Source organism: Schistocerca nitens, chromosome 2, assembly GCF_023898315.1.
Source record: "Schistocerca nitens isolate TAMUIC-IGC-003100 chromosome 2, iqSchNite1.1, whole genome shotgun sequence".
NCBI lineage: Eukaryota > Metazoa > Arthropoda > Insecta > Orthoptera > Acrididae > Schistocerca > Schistocerca nitens.
This window is the reverse complement of record NC_064615.1, coordinates 247232793-247254214: the sequence shown is the minus strand read 5'-3', so window position 1 is coordinate 247254214 and position 21422 is coordinate 247232793. Positions and strand designations below refer to the sequence as shown.

At 41.4% G+C, this 21422-nt stretch overlaps 1 protein-coding gene across 1 annotated transcript in view; it reads left to right on the top strand.

Moving 5' to 3' along the window:
- Nucleotides 1–21130, top strand: part of LOC126235964 (transcription elongation factor SPT5) — a 28032-nt gene extending 6902 nt beyond the window's left edge. The window contains exon 2 of the mRNA XM_049944935.1: nucleotides 16049–21130. Coding sequence (XP_049800892.1) covers nucleotides 16060–19662 — 3603 coding nt within the window. The 5' untranslated portion in view covers nucleotides 16049–16059 and the 3' untranslated portion in view covers nucleotides 19663–21130. The remainder of the gene's footprint in view (nucleotides 1–16048) is intronic.
- Nucleotides 21131–21422: the final 292 nt, after the last annotated feature.

Genomic DNA, 21422 nt, shown 5'->3' with positions numbered 1-21422 from the left:
TTCTTTAACAAGTCACAATTCTGGAACTAATTGGCAGGGGAAACTAATACTTTGTACACGAGTGTTCCACACATGGTAGAATTAGAGTACTGAATTTCAGTCAAATCTGAGACTATGAGCTAGAGCCCCTGGTTGAATTGACATGGAATGACCCAATTAGCATATACCACAGATTGAAATAAGTAAATTTGTGGGAACATAGTCTTCCCCAGTGTATCCTACAATGTTGATGAAAAACTTTTGGGTTTTCGGCTTGATGACTGTGTTGAAAAGTAGTACTGTTTGAATGAAAGTCATAGTCATCTTCTTTTGGTGAGAAACACTCGCGTATTTGCTGTCTTTGCCAGTTGATACATACGGGACTTGTTGAAGTGTTGTGGTTTTTCAATACTACCGTTTGTCTGGAAATGTGAGAGCTTCTTTCTATTTTGAATGTACCTGGTACATGGCTATTCAGTATCTTTTTCATGTTGTCTGATTATTGTATGTTGTCATTGATGGTTTTAATGTTTGTTTTATACTGTGTTCAGAAAGGGGGAGCGAGGTGTGGGGGGGTTGGACCCTTATACATGCAAGGAAATCGTTTCAGCTTTAATACAAGCCTCATCTTGTGATCATATTTTATTCTGATCATGTGAAATAACTCTGAATTATTAAGTGTAACTAGTATGTAATTCAGGGTAAAGTCAGGTGTGTAACATGTCAGAGTAAACAAGTTGATTTGATGTGATAATATTGTTACTTTGTGTTGGCTGCTGATTTCATTTGAACAAATGACATCTTTTGTTCTATTGTAAGATTCAGTTATTTGAAAAGTAGAATATTATAAGTGGAATTCACTGAGGTACCCTGCTCTTCAACAGTACCATGACTGATACATAAATATTATTTTAAAAGCTCTGACTTTCTTTAGCAAATAAAAACCAAATCTTGCATTTTACTGGCTGGCATTGATGCAATTGATTGTAAAGTTTCACTAATGAAATTTATTTCTGTAATATTGTGTGTGATCGCCTTTTAGTTCTATCATTGTATGTTTGATTGTTGTGTTCTGTCCGACAAAGAGACATCAAAAAATAGACCTAGCAGATTTGCCATCATAAATTTTCTTCATCCTTATAGAATTTAAAGTTCAGTGCATCAGTTTGATAAAGCAGTTTGATAGATTTCTCAAAAACACTAAAAAAAAATCTACTTTAATATTAAAGAGTGCTGTAAAGTAAAATAAATAGATGTTCTTAACAGAGCTGCGTGTAGCTGTGTGCATAGCATTCTCGCCTTGTTAATTGCGAGGTCGCTGGTTTGTTTCTCACTGTGTGTTTTTTAGAGGCAGCAGTCCATTGCACAGTAGCGTTCTTGTCTTGTTATTGCTGCGCTGCATACAGAGCTTTTGTACATATTTTCAATTCTATATTTTTTATCAAATTACAAATTACCTAACTTAACATCGAATCATAATTTTCTAATGAAAATGTTTTATTAATTACGGATTGCATGGAAGTGTGAATATTCGTAGTAAAATTTGTACATAAATGCAGAACATCAGCTAGAAAACAAAATAATTTTCTGTTGTTGTGGTCTTCAGTCCTGAGACTGGTTTGATGCAGCTCTCCATGCTACTCTATCCTGTGCAAGCTTCTTCATCTCCCAGTACCTACTGCAACCTACATCCTTCTGAATCTGCTTGGTGTGTTCATCTCTTGGTCTCCCTCTACGATTTTTACCCTCCACGCTGCCCTCCAATGCTAAATTTGTGGTCCCTTGATGCCTCAAAACATGCCCTACCAACCGATCCCTTCTTCTAGTCAAGTTGTGCCACAAACTTCTCTTCTCCCCAATCCTATTCAATACCTCCTCATTAGTTACGTGTTCTGTAGCACCACATTTCGAAAGCTTCTATTCTCTTCTTGTCCATACTAGTTATCGTCCATGTTTCACTTCCATACATGGCTACACTCCATACAAATACTTTCAGAAACGACTTCCTGACACTTAAATCTATACTCGATGTTAACAAATTTCTCTTCTTCAGAAACGATTTCCTTGCCATTGCCAGTCTACATTTTATATCCTCTCTACTTCGACCATCATCAGTTATTTTACTCCCTAAATAGCAAAACTCCTTTACTACTTTAAGTGTCTCATTTCCTAATCTAATCCCCTCAGCATCACCCGATTTAATTTGACTACATTCCATTATCCTCATTTTGCTTTTGTTGATGTTCTTCTTATATCCTCCTTTCAAGACACTGTCCATTCCGTTGAACTGCTCTTCCAAGTCCTTTGCTGTCTCTGACAGAATTACAATGTCATCAGCGAACCTCAAAGTTTTTACTTCTTCTCCATGAATTTTAATACCTACTCCGAATTTTTATTTTGTTTCCTTTACTGCTTGCTCAATATACAGATTGAATAACATCGGGGAGAGGCTACAACCCTGTCTCACTCCTTTCCCAACCACTGCTTCCCTTTCATGCCCCTCGACTCTTATAACTGCCATCTGGTTTCTGTACAAATTGTAAATAGCCTTTCGCTCCCTGTATTTTACCCCTGCCACCTTCAGAATTTGAAATAGAGTATTCCAGTTAATGTTGTCAAAAGCTTTCTCTAAGTCTACAAATGCTAGAAATGTAGGTTTCCTTTTTCTTAATCTTTCTTCTAAGATAAGTCGTAAGTAGTTAGTATTGCCTCACGTGTTCCAACATTTCTACGGAATCCAAACTGATCTTCCCCAAGGTCCGCTTCTACCAGTTTTTCCATTCGTCTGTAAAGAATTCGCGTTAGTATTTTGCAGCTGTGACTTATTAAACTGATAGTTCGGTAATTTTCACATCTGTCAACACCTGCTTTCTTTGGGATTGGAATTATTATTTTCTTCTTGAGGTCTGTGGGTATTTCGCCTGTCTCATACATCTTGCTCACCAGATGGCAGAGTTTTATCATGACTGGCTCTCCCAAGGCCATCAGTAGTTCTAATGGAATGTTGTCTACTCCCGGGGCCTTGTTTCGACTCGGGTCTTTCAGTGCTGTGTCAAACTCTTCACGCAGTATCTTATCTCCCATTTCATCTTCATCTACATCCTCTTCCATTTCCATAATACTGTCCTCAAGTACATCGCCCTTGTATAAACCCTCTATATACTCCTTCCACCTTTCTGCCTTCCCTTCTTTGCTTAGAACTGGGTTGCCATCTGAGCTCTTGATATTCATACAAGTGGTTCTCTTCTCTCCAAAGGTCTCTTTAATTTTCCTGTAGGCAGTATCTATCTTACCCCTAGTGAGACAGGCCTCTACATCCTTACATTTGTCCTCTAGCCATCCCTGCTTAGCCATTTTGCACTTTCTGTCGATCTCATTTTTGAGACGTTTGTATTCCCTTTTGCCTGCTTCATTTACTGCATTTTTAAATTTTCTCCTTTCATCAATTAAGTTCAATATTTCTTCTGTTACCCAAGGATTTCTATTAGCCCTCGTCTTTTTACCTACTTGATCCTCTGCTGCCTTCACTACTTCATCCCTCAGAGCTACCCATTCTTCTTCTACTGTATTTCTTTCCCCCATTCCTGTCAGTTGTTCCCTTATGCTCCCCCTGAAACTCTGTACAACCTCTGGTTCTTTCAGTTTATCCAGGTCCCATCTCCTTAAATTCCCACCTTTTTGCAGTTTCTTCAGTTTCAATCTGCAGTTCATAACCAATAGATTGTGGTCAGAATCCACATCTTCCCCTGGAAATGTCTTACAATTTAAAACCTAGTTCCTAAATCTCTGTCTTACCATTATATAATCTATCTGATACATATTAGTATCTCCAGGATTCTTCCAGGTATACAACCTTCTTTTATGATTCTTGAACCAAGTGTTAGCTATGATTAAGTTATGCTCTGTGCAAAATTCTACAAGGCGGCTTCCTCTTTCATTTCTTCCCCCCAATCCATATTCACCTACTATGTTTCCTTCTCTCCCTTTTCCTACTGACGAATTCCAGTCACCCATGACTATTAAATTTTCATCTCCCTTCACTAACTGAATAATTTCTTTTATCTCATCATACATTTCATCAATTTCTTCATCATCTGCAGAGCTAGTTGGCATATAAACTTGTACTACTGTAGTAGGCATGGGCTTCATGTCTATCTTGGCCACAATAATGAGTTCACTACGCTGTTGGTAGTAGCTTACCCGCACTCCTATTTTTTTATTCATTATTAAACCTAGTCCTGCATTACCCCTATTTGATTTTGTATTTATAACCCTGTAATCACCTGACTGAAAGTCTTGTTCCTTCTGCCACTGAACTTCACTAATTCCCACTATATCTAACTTTAACCTATCCATTTCCCTTTTTAAATTTTCTAACCTACCTGCCCGATTAAGGGATCTGACATTCCACACCCCGATCCGTAGAATGCCAGTTTTCTTTCTCCTGATAACGACGTCCTCTTGAGTAGTCCCCGCCCGGAGATCCGAATGGGGGACTATTTTACCTCCGGAATATTTTACCCAAGAGGACGCCATCATCATTTAATCATACAGTAAAGCTGCATGTCCTCAGGAAAAATTACGGCTGTAGTTTCCCCTTGCTTTCAGCCGTTCGCAGTACCAGCACAGCAAGGCCGTTTTGGTTAATGTTACAAGGCCAGATCAGTCAATCATCCAGACTGTTGCCCCTGCAACTACTGAAAAGGCTGCAGCCCCTCTTCAGGAACCACATGTTTGTCTGGCCTCTCAACAGATACCCCTCCGTTGTGGTTGCACCTACGGTACGGCCATCTGTATCGCTGAGGCACGCAAGCCTCCCAACCAACGGCAAGGTCCATGGTTCATGGGGGAAGAATAATTTTCTATTCCTAGATATTACAAATAAGTAAAAACACAGTAGCCTATTGCAAACAATAATATTAAACAATGGAAAATCGGGGATGGATTTAACAACAGTGAAATATAATAAACTGCTACTAACTACATAGAACAGTCTTTTAATGGCACACAGACACATGTAAAGTACCTTTGAAAGTAGACTTTATTGTTGTTAAAAATTGCTTTATATGTGTTTATCATTCAATGGTAACACATTTCTCATAATGGTACCAGATATTAATTCATTACGAATAGTCCCATTTTTGTGTGACTGATGATAAAAAGATGGTACTCTTAATTTTAAAAAATGAATGTTATAATTTAATTCACATCTTCATTTGATGATTAATATAAAATCCAAATAGAAGTGAAAAGTGTTTGTCTGCAGCCTTGCAGTCACAAGACTAGAATGGTACGTGTACTGCTGATGGCTCGTTTGGAAAAAAACTTTTAAGTTTTTTATACTTCACAACAATTTTTTTTTTTTTTTTTTTGCTTTCCTTAAGTATTTTGGAAAAGTACATCTTACTGACTTAGGAAATTGATATCTGGACATTGACCTTAAAAACTTTGAGCATGAAGAAACTCAAAAGGGGCCAAGCCACAAGGCCCCTAGTGAGACATTTTCTCTCCATGTCTGAGGTTAGTTTATTATTGCTATATTTTCACCCATTAGCCTTTATCTTATCTCTCTTTTTAGTAGCACTCCTTCGCTGTCCTGTCATTCATCCTTATTACAAGTGCATTTACGGTGATCGAACCTTGACTCTAACATCACTAGCTCTTGCCCCGTGAGTCTTGCCACTCTTGTTGGGTTCGTGCTTGGCTACCACGGGGCCCTTCTCCTATCCTTCCTCCATTTCGGCATTTGGCGTTCCTCTTCTACTTTGTCCTCGCTGTGCGCTCCTGAAGGCCAGCCCACGTGTCTAATGCATAACTGGTGACTGGGTAACGTGTAACTCCCAGCTCCGGGTCAACAGGTAGGGATCGCATGTACCCCCTGGTACAGGCCAGACCCAGGGAGGGGTGATTGTGTGGGCTGCTACCTTCCCAAATTGCTGATTGGTCCCTCCGCCAGGTGTTACAAGAGGTGTGACCTGAGGTGCAAACAATCACCTAAAGCGCATGCGCCACCTTGTGAAGGGGCCCCTCACTTGGAATGAGCACACCATCGGAGACACTGGCAATCATGGGGGGGTTTTCTTGCAATGAGCCATTCCTCTTCACAATTAATGTCAGTGAAACGTAAATGAGGGTACCAATTCAAAGATCCTTTAAGCTACACCACGTTTCCACATTTCACATACTGAAGACAGTCAGTCCGTCACAACAGTAAATCAATTTATTATTCAGAAAGGAGTTGATGCCATTGCCAGCCCTGTGAAATCCTGCTCTCGTTTACGGAATGGCACTTTGGAGACTACTTCTGATTCTCAAGCACAACAACTGCTTGTTGCCTCGCTTCTCTACAACTATCCTGTTCATGTCAAGGCCCATAGAACTTTGAATTCTTCCCGTGGCGTTATTTACACTAGGCTGCTCAACAGTCTGACCTAGGCCGGAATCCAATCATACCCCTCTGATCAGGGTTTCATTGCTGTCCATCAGGTGATGAAAAAGGTACATTCCTCCTCAGTGCCCAAACACACTCTTTTTCTCTACTTTGATAGAGTGGTGCTTCCATCCAAGATCAAAGCAGACTATGAAATTATCACATTCCAAATGCGATGCACTGCCATCAGTGTCATCGTTTCAACCACACTAATACATCTTGTCGCCGTTTCAACCACACTAGTACATCTTGTCGCCACCCAGGCAAATTAGTAACCTGTGTTAGGGATGTGCACGAGGGCGGTTGTCCCCCTTCTCCTCCCCACTGTATCAACTGCAATGGCGGCCATGCAGCCTCCGCTCGAGATGTCCCATGTATCTTGATGAGCAGGCTATGTAGGAGATCTGGGTAAAGGAAAAAGTGCCTTATCTGGTTGCTCGTAAGTCATTTTCAAGTTGCAAGCCCTGTGTTCAACCGTCTGGCACTTATAGTTCTGTTCTTGTTACACCTCGGTCCATGAAGGACATGGTCACGCAAACATATGCAACCTCAACTTCAGCTCTGAGGTTGTGAAATCACCCTGTGTTAAGGTAGCATCGCCGTCCTCTTGTCCAGCTGCACAACAAGCCACCGAACTATCGTCTCAAGGGGCAAAGCCACCAGCTACACAACCAGCAGGCCGGAAAGGACAGAAGGAGTACTCCTGTGAAGACTGCCTACATCACGTTCGCAGCCATCGATCCTACACAAAGAGGATTTATGGCTGCTTTTATAATTGCAGCATCCCCTTGTACTCTGCCTTCAGGAAACAAAATTGCATCCTCACAACCGCTTTGAGCTTTCACATTTCTCCCCCATCCATTTTGATCTTCCCCCTGAGGTCAGCATTTCATCTCATGGGGGAGTGGTCGGCATTCCATCTCGTGGGGGAGTCATGCTGCTCATTCAGGATGATGATCATAGTCAACCCATCTCCCTGACTAACCATCTTCAAGCTGTTGCAGTTTGCCTTTTACTCCCTCACCAGACTTTTTCCCTTTGTACCATTTATATCCCTCCTTCATTCAGTGTCACCAGGGAAGTCTTCCTCTAGCTTATTGGGCAGCTACCTCACCTATTTGTGCTTCTCGGTGACTTTAATGCGCATCATCGCCTTTGGGGTTCTCCCAGAACCTGTCAGAGGTGCCCTCTTAGCTACCCTTCATAATCAACTTAACCTCTTCTGCCTTAACACAGGAGCACCCACATTCCTTTCCGACTCCTCACACACCCAAATGCACACACCCAAATGGCAGCTTACTACGGCTGACTAGTGGCTTTACTCCTCCCTGGCGAACTTTGAAGAACAAAATTTCCCCACTTGTGATGACCAGGTGGAATATCTTACAAACGTCATCCTTACCGCTGCTGAATGTTCCATTCCTCGCACTTCCCCTTTACCACACCGTGTCCCAGTCCCTTGGTGGACTGAGGCATGCCACCACAAAATTCACGCACGGAGATGTGCTCTCCGCGTTTTTAACCATCATCCTATGATGGCAAGCTGCATTCTTTATAAACAGATGCGTGCACAGTGTTGTCGCGTTCTTTGGGATAGCAAAAAGGCTAGCTGGATTTCATTCACTAGTTCTTTTAACAGTTCCACCCCTTCCTCTGTTGTGTGGGCCAACCTCCAGTCGCTCTCTGGGACCAAGATCCATTCCCCAATTTCTGTCCTGACTGTAGCAGACGATGTCTTCCTGGACACTATTGCTATCTCCAACACCTTGGGCCACCATTTTGCGGAAATTTTGAGCTCTTCCCACTATCACCCGGCCTTCCTCCATCTGAAACAAGTGGAGGCGGCTCTTATTATGCCCTTCTCTTCTCAGAATCGTGAGTGCTACAACACCACCTGTACTATGAGGGACCTGGATCATGCTGTCAGTTCACCGCTATCCCCGCATCTCAGGACCAGACGCTGTCCACATTCAGATGTTGCAGCACCTTCCTCTTGCAGGCAAGCACTTTCTGCTTAATACATACAGCCGCATATGGGCAGAGGGCTCGCTTCCCAGATGCTGTTGTGAAGCCACTGTCATACCCATACCTAAGCCCATGAAGGACAAACACCTTCCTTGTAGTTATTGCCCCATCTCCCTCACCAGGTGTGTTTGCTAGGTGATTCATGCCCGGCTGGTATGGTGGCTCAAGTCTTGCAATTTACTAACCACTGCACAGTGTGGATTTCGAGCACGTCGTTCTGTGATTGACCATCTCGTCACTTTGTACATGTCATGAATGGTTTTCTGCGGAAATCCGAGACTTTGGCCATGTTTTTCGATTTGGAGAAGGCCTAAGACTCCTGCTGGAGAAATGGTGTCCTCTGTACTCTCTACACGTGGGGCTTCTGTGGCCGCCTGCCCTGTTTCCTTGAGGAATTTTTAAAAGACCACATTTTCAATGTACGTGTGGGTTCTGCCTTGTGAGACACTTTTATCCAGGAAAACGGTGTGCCTCAGTGTTCCGGCTTGAGCATCATCCTCTTTGCTATCGCCATTAACCCTATAATGGCCTGTCTTCCGCCGGGTATCTCCCACACCCTTTTTGTTGACAATTTTGCTATCTATGAGGTCTCGATCGTCTTTACTCACGGAACTTTGACAATGGCTTTCATTTTTCCACTGACAAAACCGTTTGTATGAAATTCTGGTGGCGCAGTTGGTTTCCCCCCACCATCTTTACATCTGTTGCTCTTTCATTTGTTGAAACTGTGAAATTCCTGGGGCTCATGCTCGATAGGATACTCTCTTGGTCCTCCCATGTGTCTTACCTGGCAGCCCGCTGTACGTGGTTGCTCTTTGTATCCTACGTGTCCTCAATGGTACTTCTGGGTGTGCAAATTGAACCAATCTCCTTCATTTGTACCGGCCCCTTGTCCGTTTGAAACTAGACTAAGGGTGCTTTGTTTGTGTGTCTGCATGTCTGTTCTCGTACGCTGCTCAACACTGTCCACCATCGTGGTACCCGTTTGGCCACTGACACCTTTTATACTAGCCTGATTGAGAGTCCGTATGCCGAAGCTGCTGAACTACCACTGACATACCGCCGTGACTTTCTCCGCAGCAGGTATGCATTCTGTTTGTCTGCCATGCATGGCCGCCCACCCATCCTATGCCTCCTTCTTTTGTGACTCCTTTGATCACCAGTAAGGAGTGTGTCCCTCTTCTATTACCTCCTTGAGTCCACGTTCGGCCCTTGCTCTGGCGGCTTAACTTCACACTACCTGCAACTTTCCCAGTGGGTGTGAACCCTTCACCACCTTGGCTTTGTATGGTGTCCCATGTTCACCTTGGCCTTCATTCGCTACCTAAGGACACTACCCAACCTTGCTCTATTGCCTTCAGTTTCACGATCTTTGCATGGAACTTTGTAATAGTACCTTTCTGTACATTGATAGCTCTCAGACTGACCATGGTGTTCAGTGTACCTTCGTCCTTGGTGCCGATGTTTTTCAGTATCTGCTTCCGGTGCACTGCTCAGTATTTATAGCTGAGGTCTTTGTACTGTATCAGGCCACGGAGTACATCTGGCAACACAGGCTTTTGAGTAGTGTCCTCTGCTCAGACTCGCTCAGTACCCTTCAAAGTCTCTGTACACTGCCCATTCCTTTGTGCAATGGGTCCAGGAAAACTGTCACTTGCTCACTCTTGATGGAGCCACAGTGATGTTTGTGGGTTCCTGGTTATGTCGGTCTGCCAGGAAACGAGGCTGCTGGCGCTGCTGCCAAGGCTGCTGTCCTCATACCTCAGCCCACTAGTTCCTATGTTCCCTCCAAGGATCTCTAGTGTTCCGTAGTTTTGAATTGGGCGAATATAACCCCAGTTGCTTTTATGCCCTTAAACAAAACAATCAATCACTAGCTGTGAGTGAACTACTGTACATTGCTGCAGCACACATACTGCTACAGAGTGAAAATTCATTATTTGGATAGTTTGCTATCTGTTGGTGATTTGATGCTTCCTAGTGTTTCAATTTTTCACTCAATTTGTTGTCAGTTTATGTTCCATTCAGTATTTATTATTTTATAGTAATTCTTTTCAATTGCAATTGGAAGGACATTGCAACATGAAATATTTTGACTCTATTATATCGAATGAATAATGAAAGAAGAAATAAGCTATATCTTACTGAATAATTTTATTTCACAGCATCTTTATCTGGCCACTTCAGAATTGTGTTGTTTATTCTCACCATATGTTTTGTGTGTTGGAAGTTATTAACTGGTGGATTTCACTCTAGTTTAATTATCCAACAGGTTTTTTCAAAGTGCTCTCTGGTTACACATCAGCGGAAATGTTCAAAGTAACATTCTCCTGCTTGAATGCAGGTCTCTGTCACTTTATTGAATTCCAGAAACGATAAAAAAATGACAGGTGTTGTACCTGCTGTCTGAAGGGCTGCCATAATGTGCTTATGAAGAATAGGTTCATTCACAACAGCAGTTGAATAAGCAAGAGACTTTACATGTCCCCACGGGTGAAAGCGCAGGGGACTTATGTCAGGCAGACAAGGTGGTTACGGAATTAGTTCACGTCTGTGTCTCCAGCACTTAGTAAAATGTGCATTCAGGTGCCTCCAAGCAGGCAGACAATGTGTGGGAGCATCATCGTGCATGAAATACAGTTGTGGCATTTCTCCTAAGCACTAGGCAATGAAGTACACATTAGATCTGTGTAGTTCCTTCCAGTAAGTTTACCTGGAAGGACGCAAGGTCCCAACAAGCAATTGCCAACAATGGCTGCCCAGATATTAGTGGAGAAACTCAGTTGGTGAGATGACTGAATAGTTGCATGGGAATTAGCCTGCTCATACATGCTGGTTAGCCAAATTCTGGATTCCATCTCTTGTGGATGTTGATTCTTCTGTGAATAAAACAACCACTGCAAAGATGGGTGTCATAACTCATTGTTGCAGGAACCACTGACAGAATGTTACTCTGGGAGGATAATCTGCAGGAGGCAAGGCTTGTACATGTTGCAGATGGTACAAATATAGTATGTTTTCGCATAAAATCTCCAGATTGGCGCGTACGGTACATTCCTCTGCAGGCCTAACAGCCTTGTGCTGATTCCAGGACTTTCCTCCACAGTGTTAAGTAGACCTTCCTCGTCCTCTGGTGTTGCACATCTTGGCTGACTCCACTGCCTGGTGAACATGTGAAAATCCTGTATTCACAGAGGCATCAGTGAATTTCTTCAAATGTCTTTCGGTCTGGTAATAGTCAGCTGACAATGATTTTTTTGCAATAGTGTACTATAAGTTTGGGTAAGGTATTATGAAAGACCAGTTTACTAAGTTGGTTGGTTTATATACAGACATTTAGGTGCTTATAGTAGAACAGCCTCTAGGTACCACGCCATCACCCCCAAACCTTTCATTTAGTATTTTATCATCTAGTGCATTAATTTGAATCTTTATCATCATATACCCTCAGGTGTTGCAGATATAATATATTCCATCTCCCACTTCACCATGATACTAAAGGTAGACCTCGGACTCAGAATAGCTACTTGATCTTTGTCATTCCTGTTCACTTAAATGCCTCCATTTACAGTAGTTGTTGACACGCAGCATTGATTCCAGACATCCTCTGCACAATGTATGACCTGTTTACATACACACTATTAACGACACATTCTTTCTTTTAACTCTATTGTAACTGTCTGCATTACTTTTTATAGTAGATAGCATTTCAATTGACACTGCAATAGAGACCTTGCACCCAATAAGGCTTGCATCTGAATCAGATGACTTGTGAAGTAAGTTCAGCATCACATTGTTTGTGTGGAACTCTCCCCTCCTCCTCCTTTTGTAGAAGATGCTTCCCAGGAGCCCTCCACGTCTGGCAGGCTTGTCATCCGTGCACCCACTAGTGCAGTTTTCTTTTTACATCACATTGCTTTGTTAATTAAATATAGGGATTATTTTAATTTTTTAGTATTATTGTTGTTTCCTCACTATCAGTAAGCACATAGGGATTACTACAGATTTTATATGGAGCATAAGCGCAAGGTAACTTCATTTTTATGGTCAGGTCAGGTGGCATTCCTAATTGTTTTATTGGGCACTTTGAAAAATCCACCTTTATTTCTGGTGCATCGCTATTCATTGATTGTAACCACAGCATGTGATAATTTACCTTGTACTACGTACGTCGTCCAGTGGCGAAACAGGTAACTTTGTAGAGGATGTAACACCTCTATATTAACTATCTCAGACAGTGTAGTGCAGTGCAGTGCAGCAAGCATGGGAGAGTCCTGGTGATAGCTGATATGTGTGGATGGGGCAAGAATTTTTATCTACTGGATTTTTATGAAGATACATATAAATGTGGAATGCCTTTTGTGCTTTGATTTCATGCAATCAAATATGGCAATTTTATAACAAATTCCATAGGGTACATGAAATTCTGTATTTTATGTAATCAGTGAAGTTAATTGTAGTCCCCTCCTCCCCATTATCTTCATCTTTCCCCTTAGATCAGATGACGGCATGATAAGACTGTTGAAACTGGTCATCTTTGGACAATAAAAGTGTCTGTGCTTTGATTGTGGCATACAAAGTGTGTTCTTCATTTCCGACGAGACAGGTCACCCGTCAGCACACCATGTGTACCTTACGAAGCTACATACTTAACTGGTAATCAGTATCCTGCACCTGCTGAAAGGTATTGAGGCTCATATCATATTGATTCACAGTTTGTTGAAAGGCAGAAGCGCTATGTTGTCGATAGGCACACCAACAAAGGTACAGAGCTTGGTTAGCTTTCAGAATGCACTTCCTTTTTGTAGCTGTAGGAAAAAACGCACACACTCAGTCGACTGCCTGTGTGTGTGTGTGTGTGTGTGTGTGTGTGTGTGTGTGTGTGTGTGTACTTCCCTACAGCTAGAAAAGGGAAGTGCATTCCGAATGCTACCAAAGCTCCGTACCTTTGTTTGTGTGCCTGTCAATGACACAGCGCTTCTGCGTTTTGGTCAGTTATCTCCTTTATTCCTAAATAATTTATAATTTTCAACCAGAACTTTCCACATATTATGATTCACAATTTGATTACTTGTGTAAGACTTGTAATTGCTGTCATACATTTTCCTTTGGAAAACGGCACTTGACAAAGTGCGCTGGGTAATAGTAATGTGCTCGAACAACTCTGTACCTATGCTTTTCTGGACCAATGTGGACATCTTGTTGTACGAGGAATGCATTCCTGAAATTTTGCTGTTGAGTTTTCAAACACTGTGTATGTGTGTGGATTGGATCAAGGTTATAAAAATCAGTGATGGACATGGTGGTATTCCACTCCTGCTACCAGGGAAATTTATGGCAGACACACTTTTAGGTATTTATCAGGGATTTCGCAAAAAATTAAATTAAAGCAGCGGAATTGACATTGTATTGTGGTTTCCTTGATACTTTCCCACAAACCTTTCTATTAGCAATTTTTCCAAGAAACGTTAGATCCTCCTTAAGTTTGCTCGACTGTTGTGGCATAATGTGCATCATATTAATTACAAATTCAAACCCCCACCTTGCCATCCAGATTTAGGTTCTATGTGGTGTACCTATATCACTTAAGGCAAATGCTCAGATAGTTCCCTTCAAAAATCATAACTGACTGGGGAAGGATGAGGAAGTAAATGAGGGGTTATGTACAGTGTCTGCTGATCTCATCATTGCTGTCATGTTATTACTCATATTGCTGCTTTTTCCTTAAATGTATTGAAAGAATATATAAAATATGAGAGTGTATGTGTGATTAGTCAATAAGTTTTGATTATCACGTGGAAAAAATCAAGCTGTGTTAATGAAACTGGGTGATGCTGTTAGTCCTCCTCCAACATATGCATACTTCAATGCAACAAATTTTTCCCAGTGGTGGAAGACTTGACAAGAGTCGTTGGGTGTAGAAATCTGCAGTTCATTGTTCCTGATGAAAGAAGCAGCAGTCACTGGGTGCCGTGTCAGAAGAACATGGCAAGATGCGGCAAAATCTGAGGGTCCAAAGAAGCAGCAATGTGTGACTGTAACCCATGCAGAGTGAGCTGGCCCATTGCCGTGGAGCCAAACACCTCCTCAGACTGCTTCACATGTTGCTCCTGTAGCCCCTCAGGAAATAATGGTAATATGCGCATATGACTGTTTTCTCCTGACAGGTATAGTTCATTCATTAGCACCAAGCTATGGCAGGCTACCCCCCTCCCCCCCCCAAAAAAAAAGACCTTTGACATCACCTCGCCTGACATCTTTGGCATTGGTGAAGCCACGTGTCCACAATTTGCTTTCCTCCTTTGTCTTGAATTCGTAGTGATACACCCAGCACTCATCTATGGTTATTAGGCAGCTAAAGACCTCCTCTGAATGATGAATTGGCCTGACACAGCTTAAGGCATTTTAGCAACTGCTTCAGTTCAAGTGAGTGTTTGTAGAAACAGCATTGTTCATGTCCAAATGCAGAATTTGATTTAGGGCCTACCACTTGATACTCCATGTTATCAGTAGGCTGTGCCATTTTGTTTTGGCCCCTGTAGCGACATGTTACGGTACTGTGGTGCAACGACTTCAGTGTGTACCATGGCTACAGGCATGTACATGCAAACAAACAAGCAAAGAAAATTAACTGCGTAACTATTTGTTTGGGTTTATAATAAATACTTCGACAGCTCATCATAGAAACAAGATTGTGTTATAGTTAGTAAAGTGGTTCTCAACCCGAAGGCTGATTTGAACAGCACCTCTGCTTCACTGAGCGTAGTCCTAGTGGAGGTGAGGTGCCCTTACCCGTCTCTGACTTTCGAAATGACTTATTGAGCCAATTAAAGATACCTGTAGTTAAACACAGTTTCTAAACCATGATCCAACTTGGTTTTTTCTTATTAACAACTCATTCCAAAGGGGATAAAGTGACAGTTGACGAAAAAACTTCCAGGGGCTGAATTCCACACTTTTGCTGGCATTTACCTCTTCATCTACCTTACCAAACCTTGTACAGTTACAAAGAAGAAACTTGTTACCTGAGTTGACATAATTGTCCCACAGACAGACAGACAGACAGATAGATAGATAGAGATAGAGAGAGAGAGAGAGAGAGAACTGGTGCCAGCTTGTCTTATAATGTCAGCAGAGAGCTTAAGCAACATCTGTACCACATGTACAATTTCCATGCAGCAATAAACCAAAATTAATGTGGCTGTCTCAACTGGTAAGTATGATTGTCACCGTGAGAATTTTAGGAACTGTACTGTAACACTAGTGTAGCAATAATGAAGATTAACAGTTGAAGCCAAAAAGTGGTATGATTGCTGATGTCACTTGGAATTTTTGTGCTAAGTGGTTGCCGCTTCAGCCTTTGACGGTTTAATAGTTAGGCAGCAAAGGCTACAGATTGTGTGTTGGTAGTGTGTGTCTAATCATAGAGTTTTATGTAGAAGAGTAGCTCTCAGAACAATTTTATTTTCACATGGAATGAGTCTGAGCTCTTTTCGCTTTTGGCCAGAGCCGTGATCGTAATACTTTGAACTAATGACTTATCTGTAGGTATAACAAAAATTAAATAGTAATCTTTTAAGCTAATTAAAACCTTTATTCTTTGATTTGTTTCAGAATCCCATATCATGTCGGATTCTGAAGCCAGCAGTAATTCTTACAATGAGAGCGACCGAGGAAGCATTCAAGGAAGTGATTCAGAAGCTGAAGATGCAAGATCTGATGCTGGAGGTGGAAGTGATGTAGGCTCAGGGGACGAAGATGATGGAAACCAGTCAGATGCAGGCAACCAGTCCGACGTTGGTAACAGGTCGGGTGGTGAGAATGACTCAGATGCAGAAATGCAATCTGATGGCGGTAACCAGTCCGATGACAATCAGTCAGATGCTGGTAATCAGTCAGATGTTGGTAATCAGTCAGATGTTGGTAATCAATCAGATGCTGGCAATCAGTCAGATGTTGGTAACCAGTCAGATGGTAACCAATCAGATGCTGATAACCAGTCAGATGATGGAAATGCCTCAGACGATGACCAGAGGTCAGAGAGGTCGGAGAAGTCTGGTCGAAGTCGCCGCTCCACTCGTGATGATGAAGCAGAAGAAGCAGGACCTGGTGAGGAGGAGGAAGAAGTTGAAGATGAGCAGGAGCCAGAAGGAGAAGATCTTAATTCAGAAGAGGAGGAGGAGGAAGATGAAGATGAGTACGATGAAGAGGAGGATGAAGAGGAAGATGACCGACCACGTAAGAAAAAGAAGAAAGATCGTTTTGGAGGATTTATTATTGATGAAGCTGAGGTAGATGATGAGGTTGAAGATGAGGATGAATGGGAGGAAGGAGCCCAGGAAATAGGAATTGTAGGGAATGAATTTGATGAACATGGACCCACGGCTCGTGAGATTGAAGGAAGACGCCGAGGCACCAATCTTTGGGACTCCCAGAAAGAAGATGAAATTGAAGAATATTTACGAAAGAAATATGCTGATGAATCTATTGCTGCCAGGCATTTTGGTGATGGAGGTGAAGAAATGTCTGATGAGATCACACAGCAGACATTATTGCCTGGTGTTAAAGATCCAAACTTGTGGATGGTTAAATGTCGCATAGGAGAGGAGAAAAATACAGCTTTGCTGCTTATGAGAAAATTTATTGCTTATCAATTCACTAATGAACCCTTGCAGATAAAATCTGTCGTTGCACCAGAGCATGTGAAGGGATATATTTACATTGAAGCTTACAAGCAACCCCACGTGAAAGCTGCTATTCAGAATGTTGGCAATCTTAGGATGGGACAATGGCAACAGCAGATGGTTCCCATAAAGGAAATGACAGATGTTCTAAGAGTGGTAAAGGAACAGATTGGACTGAAACCTAAGCAGTGGGTTCGCCTAAAACGAAGCATATATAGGGATGACATTGCTCAGGTGGACTATGTTGATTTAGCACAGAATCAAGTGCACCTTAAGTTACTTCCTAGGATTGACTACACGAGACTGAGAGGTGCCTTAAGGACTTCACAGCCTGATACTGATTCTGCAAAACGTAAGAAGAAAGTTCGCCCGCCAGCAAAACCATTTGATCCTGAGGCAATTAGGGCTATTGGGGGTGAAGTTACAAGTGATGGAGATTTCCTTATCTTTGAAGGAAACAGGTACTCCAGGAAAGGATTTCTGTATAAAAATTTTACAATGAGTGCCATAGTTGCAGATGGTGTCAAACCAACATTGTCGGAGCTAGAAAAGTTTGAAGAAGCTCCAGAAGGAATTGATATTGAATTACCAACCACAGCATCAAAAGATGATGCAACAACACATTCATTCTCAACAGGAGATAATGTTGAAGTTTGTGAAGGTGAATTGATGAACCTTCAAGGTAAAATTTTGACCATAGATGGCAACATGATAACCGTTATGCCTAAGCATGAGGCACTTACAGAACCTCTGGAGTTCGTAGCATCAGAATTGCGAAAATATTTCCGTATGGGAGATCACGTGAAGGTCATTGCCGGGCGATATGAAGGAGACACTGGCCTTATAGTAAGAGTCGAAGAGAATCGTGTTGTTCTCTTTTCAGATCTCACAATGCATGAACTAGAGGTTCTCCCTAAAGATATTCAGTTGAGTCCAGATATGGCTACAGGTGTTGATTCATTGGGCCAGTATCAATGGGGTGACTGTGTGCAGTTGGATCCACAGACTGTTGGTGTTATCGTCAGATTGGAGAGAGAGAATTTCCATGTCTTAAGTATGCAAGGCAAAGTAGTAGAGGCAAAACCTCAAGCATTACAAAAAAGGAAGGAGTCAAGGTATACTGTAGCACTTGATTATGATCAAAATACAATTCAGAGAAAAGATATTGTGAAGGTAATAGATGGGCCTCATGCTGGCCGTGATGGTGAAATAAAACATTTGTATAGAAATTATGCGTTCCTCCATTCGAGAATGTATTTAGACAATGGTGGTATTTTTGTTTGCAAAACACGTCATTTGCAGCTCGCTGGTGGTAACAAAAACTCCAACACATCTGGTGGTTTGGACAGTGGCTTTCCAGGTTTCATGTCACCTCACATATCCTCTCCAATGCATCCAAGTGGAGGTGCTCGTGGTGGGGGTGCGAGAGGTAGAGGTCGTGGCGGTGGTATGAGAAGAGATCGAGAATTAATTGGTCAGACAATAAAAATTACTGGTGGACCCTACAAAGGAAATGTTGGAATTGTTAAAGTTGCAACAGAATCAACTGCCAGAGTTGAGCTGCATTCAACTTGCCAAACCATCTCTGTTGATAGGTCTCACATTGCTGTAGTGGGTGCTCCAACAAGGGACGGTTCATTCTCATCATACAGCCGAACACCAGCATATGGTGGAGGACAAACCCCTGTATATCGTGACGGCAGCAAAACTCCGATGCACGGCTCCCAGACACCCATATATGATGCAGGTTCTCGCACACCACATTTTGGTGGCATGACACCTTCTCATGATGGATCACAGACACCAGGAAGATTAGGAGCATGGGATCCAACTATTGCAAATACTCCTCGCCGACCTAATGAGTTTGATAGCTATCCAATTGATGATGCTTCTCCTTCACCCACTTACAATCCCAGTACACCTGCTTATCAGCCAGGAGGTCCACTTACTCCTCAGACACCAGGAACTATGTATGGTTCAGACAATTCATACTCTCCATATCAGCCGTCGCCTTCTCCACCTGGTTACCGTGGCACTCCCTCTGCCTATGTTGCAACTCCAAGTCCTTCAGGCTACACACCATCTCCAACTAGTGGTGTTCAGTATGCCACTCCATCTCCATTGGTTTATAGTCCTGTGACACCAGGAGCAGCATCTCCCTTTAATCCACACACACCTGGTTCTGGCTTAGACCAGCAGCAATTGCAGCAAGAATGGCATACAACAGATATTGAAGTGAGGATTAAAGACACACATGAGGATACTGGATTAAGTGGTCAAACTGGTATTATTACTGGAATTTCTGGAGGTATGTGCTCAGTTTTCTTACTTCAGGAAGATCGCACAGTCAACATTTTGGCTGAGCACTTGGAACCAGTACTGCCACAGCAAGGTGACAGGGTTAAAGTTATTTTAGGAGAAGAGCGAGAAGCAGTAGGAAAACTTATCTCTATTGATAATCAGGATGGAGTTGTTAAAGTTGAATCAGGAGATGTGAAGATGCTTCAGCTCAGGTTTTTATGCAAATTGAGAACTATTCACTAAAGCTTGTAAGACATACACTTTGTCTTCTTTTTCTGTTAATCACATAAACGTAAATCATTTACACACAATTTGCAAAGTTACTGCACTTTGAAATGAGTCATAACAACTTTATTTCTTTATGTTGGACAACTACACATCTTTAGATTATGTAGTTGGGTATGACTTCCCTTCTCATTATAAGTGATAGGGGTTCTTTTTGTTACAATTTTTTGAAACTTAAACTGTAATAACCAGTAATGGTCTTTCATCAACCCTGAGAGAGGGATATTTGTATACCAGAACATAAAATAAAAGCTAAAAAATTTAATTTTCTGTTATTATTTGAAAGTGGTGTTAGTCCATTATTATTTCTTGTTCATTTTCTTTACATTCATTCTTTCTTTGAAAATAGGTATATAAAAATGGTGACTATTTTGAATATTCTTAGTCTATGCTTATTTCATCAGTAAGACTTGTCAGTTTCATACCACAGTTAATGAAATAAAATTTGGAAGTCTCAGATATGAACTTTGAAAAATGAAAGAGCGTGTTTTCTAGAATCAACATAGTACCTGAGTGCAGTTATCAAATCATTAACTTATTGCATTTCAAATTACTTGTTTTGGAACTACAAGGCAAAAGGAAAAGACAATGAGTTACACAAGGATACATGAAAAGTCTAGTTCATAGAAACTTTATACAGCAAGGACTAGGAGACAATTGTATGTGATATTGCCATGTATATATATTCATCCACAGTTTTCTGACATCTTGTCAAAGACTAGAGATAATTAAAGAATAGAAGTATTTGAAAAAGTGTGTGACCAAGGCAGTAGGGTAAATGAATAAGTATTTGTACTATTTTATTGAAGTGAAAAAATAGTCTCTGCTAGCCTAAGAGATTTAATATCTTGAGTAGAAAGAAATTAGGTAAAAATCAGCTAAGTCCCCATTTTGTGCACTATGATTGTATCACAATACTGAGACTTGAAAGAACAGGCTGGTTGTTTTCAGTCTTATCTGTTGGCACTTGAAGTAATCATCTGTAATACAATACTGAGACATGAAAGAACAGGCTGCTTCTTTCCAGTTATATCTGTTGGCACTTCAAGAATTCATCCCAGATTGGAAAGCTAGCAACATTTTCACATCAATACCAATGGTACTATTTTTTATAGGACTGTTAGAATATTATAGGACCGTAATAAGAAGTGACAATTGAGGAACAGCTATGCTATAAGAGGAAATAACAGTCCTGTGAAATTAACTGATTTATCTGTGAGACTTCGTATTGTTTCCTGAGATTAATGTGATTACTGTGTAAATAAAGTTTACATTTACACATCGACATTTTATGTTAGTTTGTATAAGAATAATTTTGCCAGCTGTATGTTGTGCATATTTCTGCTCTAGCTCTGTTTTATATGCAAAATGGTATTTAAATTGCAATCTGCATGGTTGAAATAAAGACGTATTTAATACATCTATATTTGATGTGTTGCATTCTTGAAAAATATTATGTCATTTTGGCTGCTGTAAGTTGTCATTTACCATTCCATTATACTTTGCTTTCCTTGTTAATACCTTTTTCTGTTGCACTATGGAAACTTGTCACCTGTTACCCAACAATTGCATATTTTCAGGGGAATGTGAAACACGAGACCAGATAGAGACAGAGGTCAAAATTCTAATTTTGTAGAGTATTGGTGATAAGTGAAATGGACAAAAAATTAGTCCTTCCCATGATAAATTGCACTAGCCTTGTTAATGGCCACCATTTG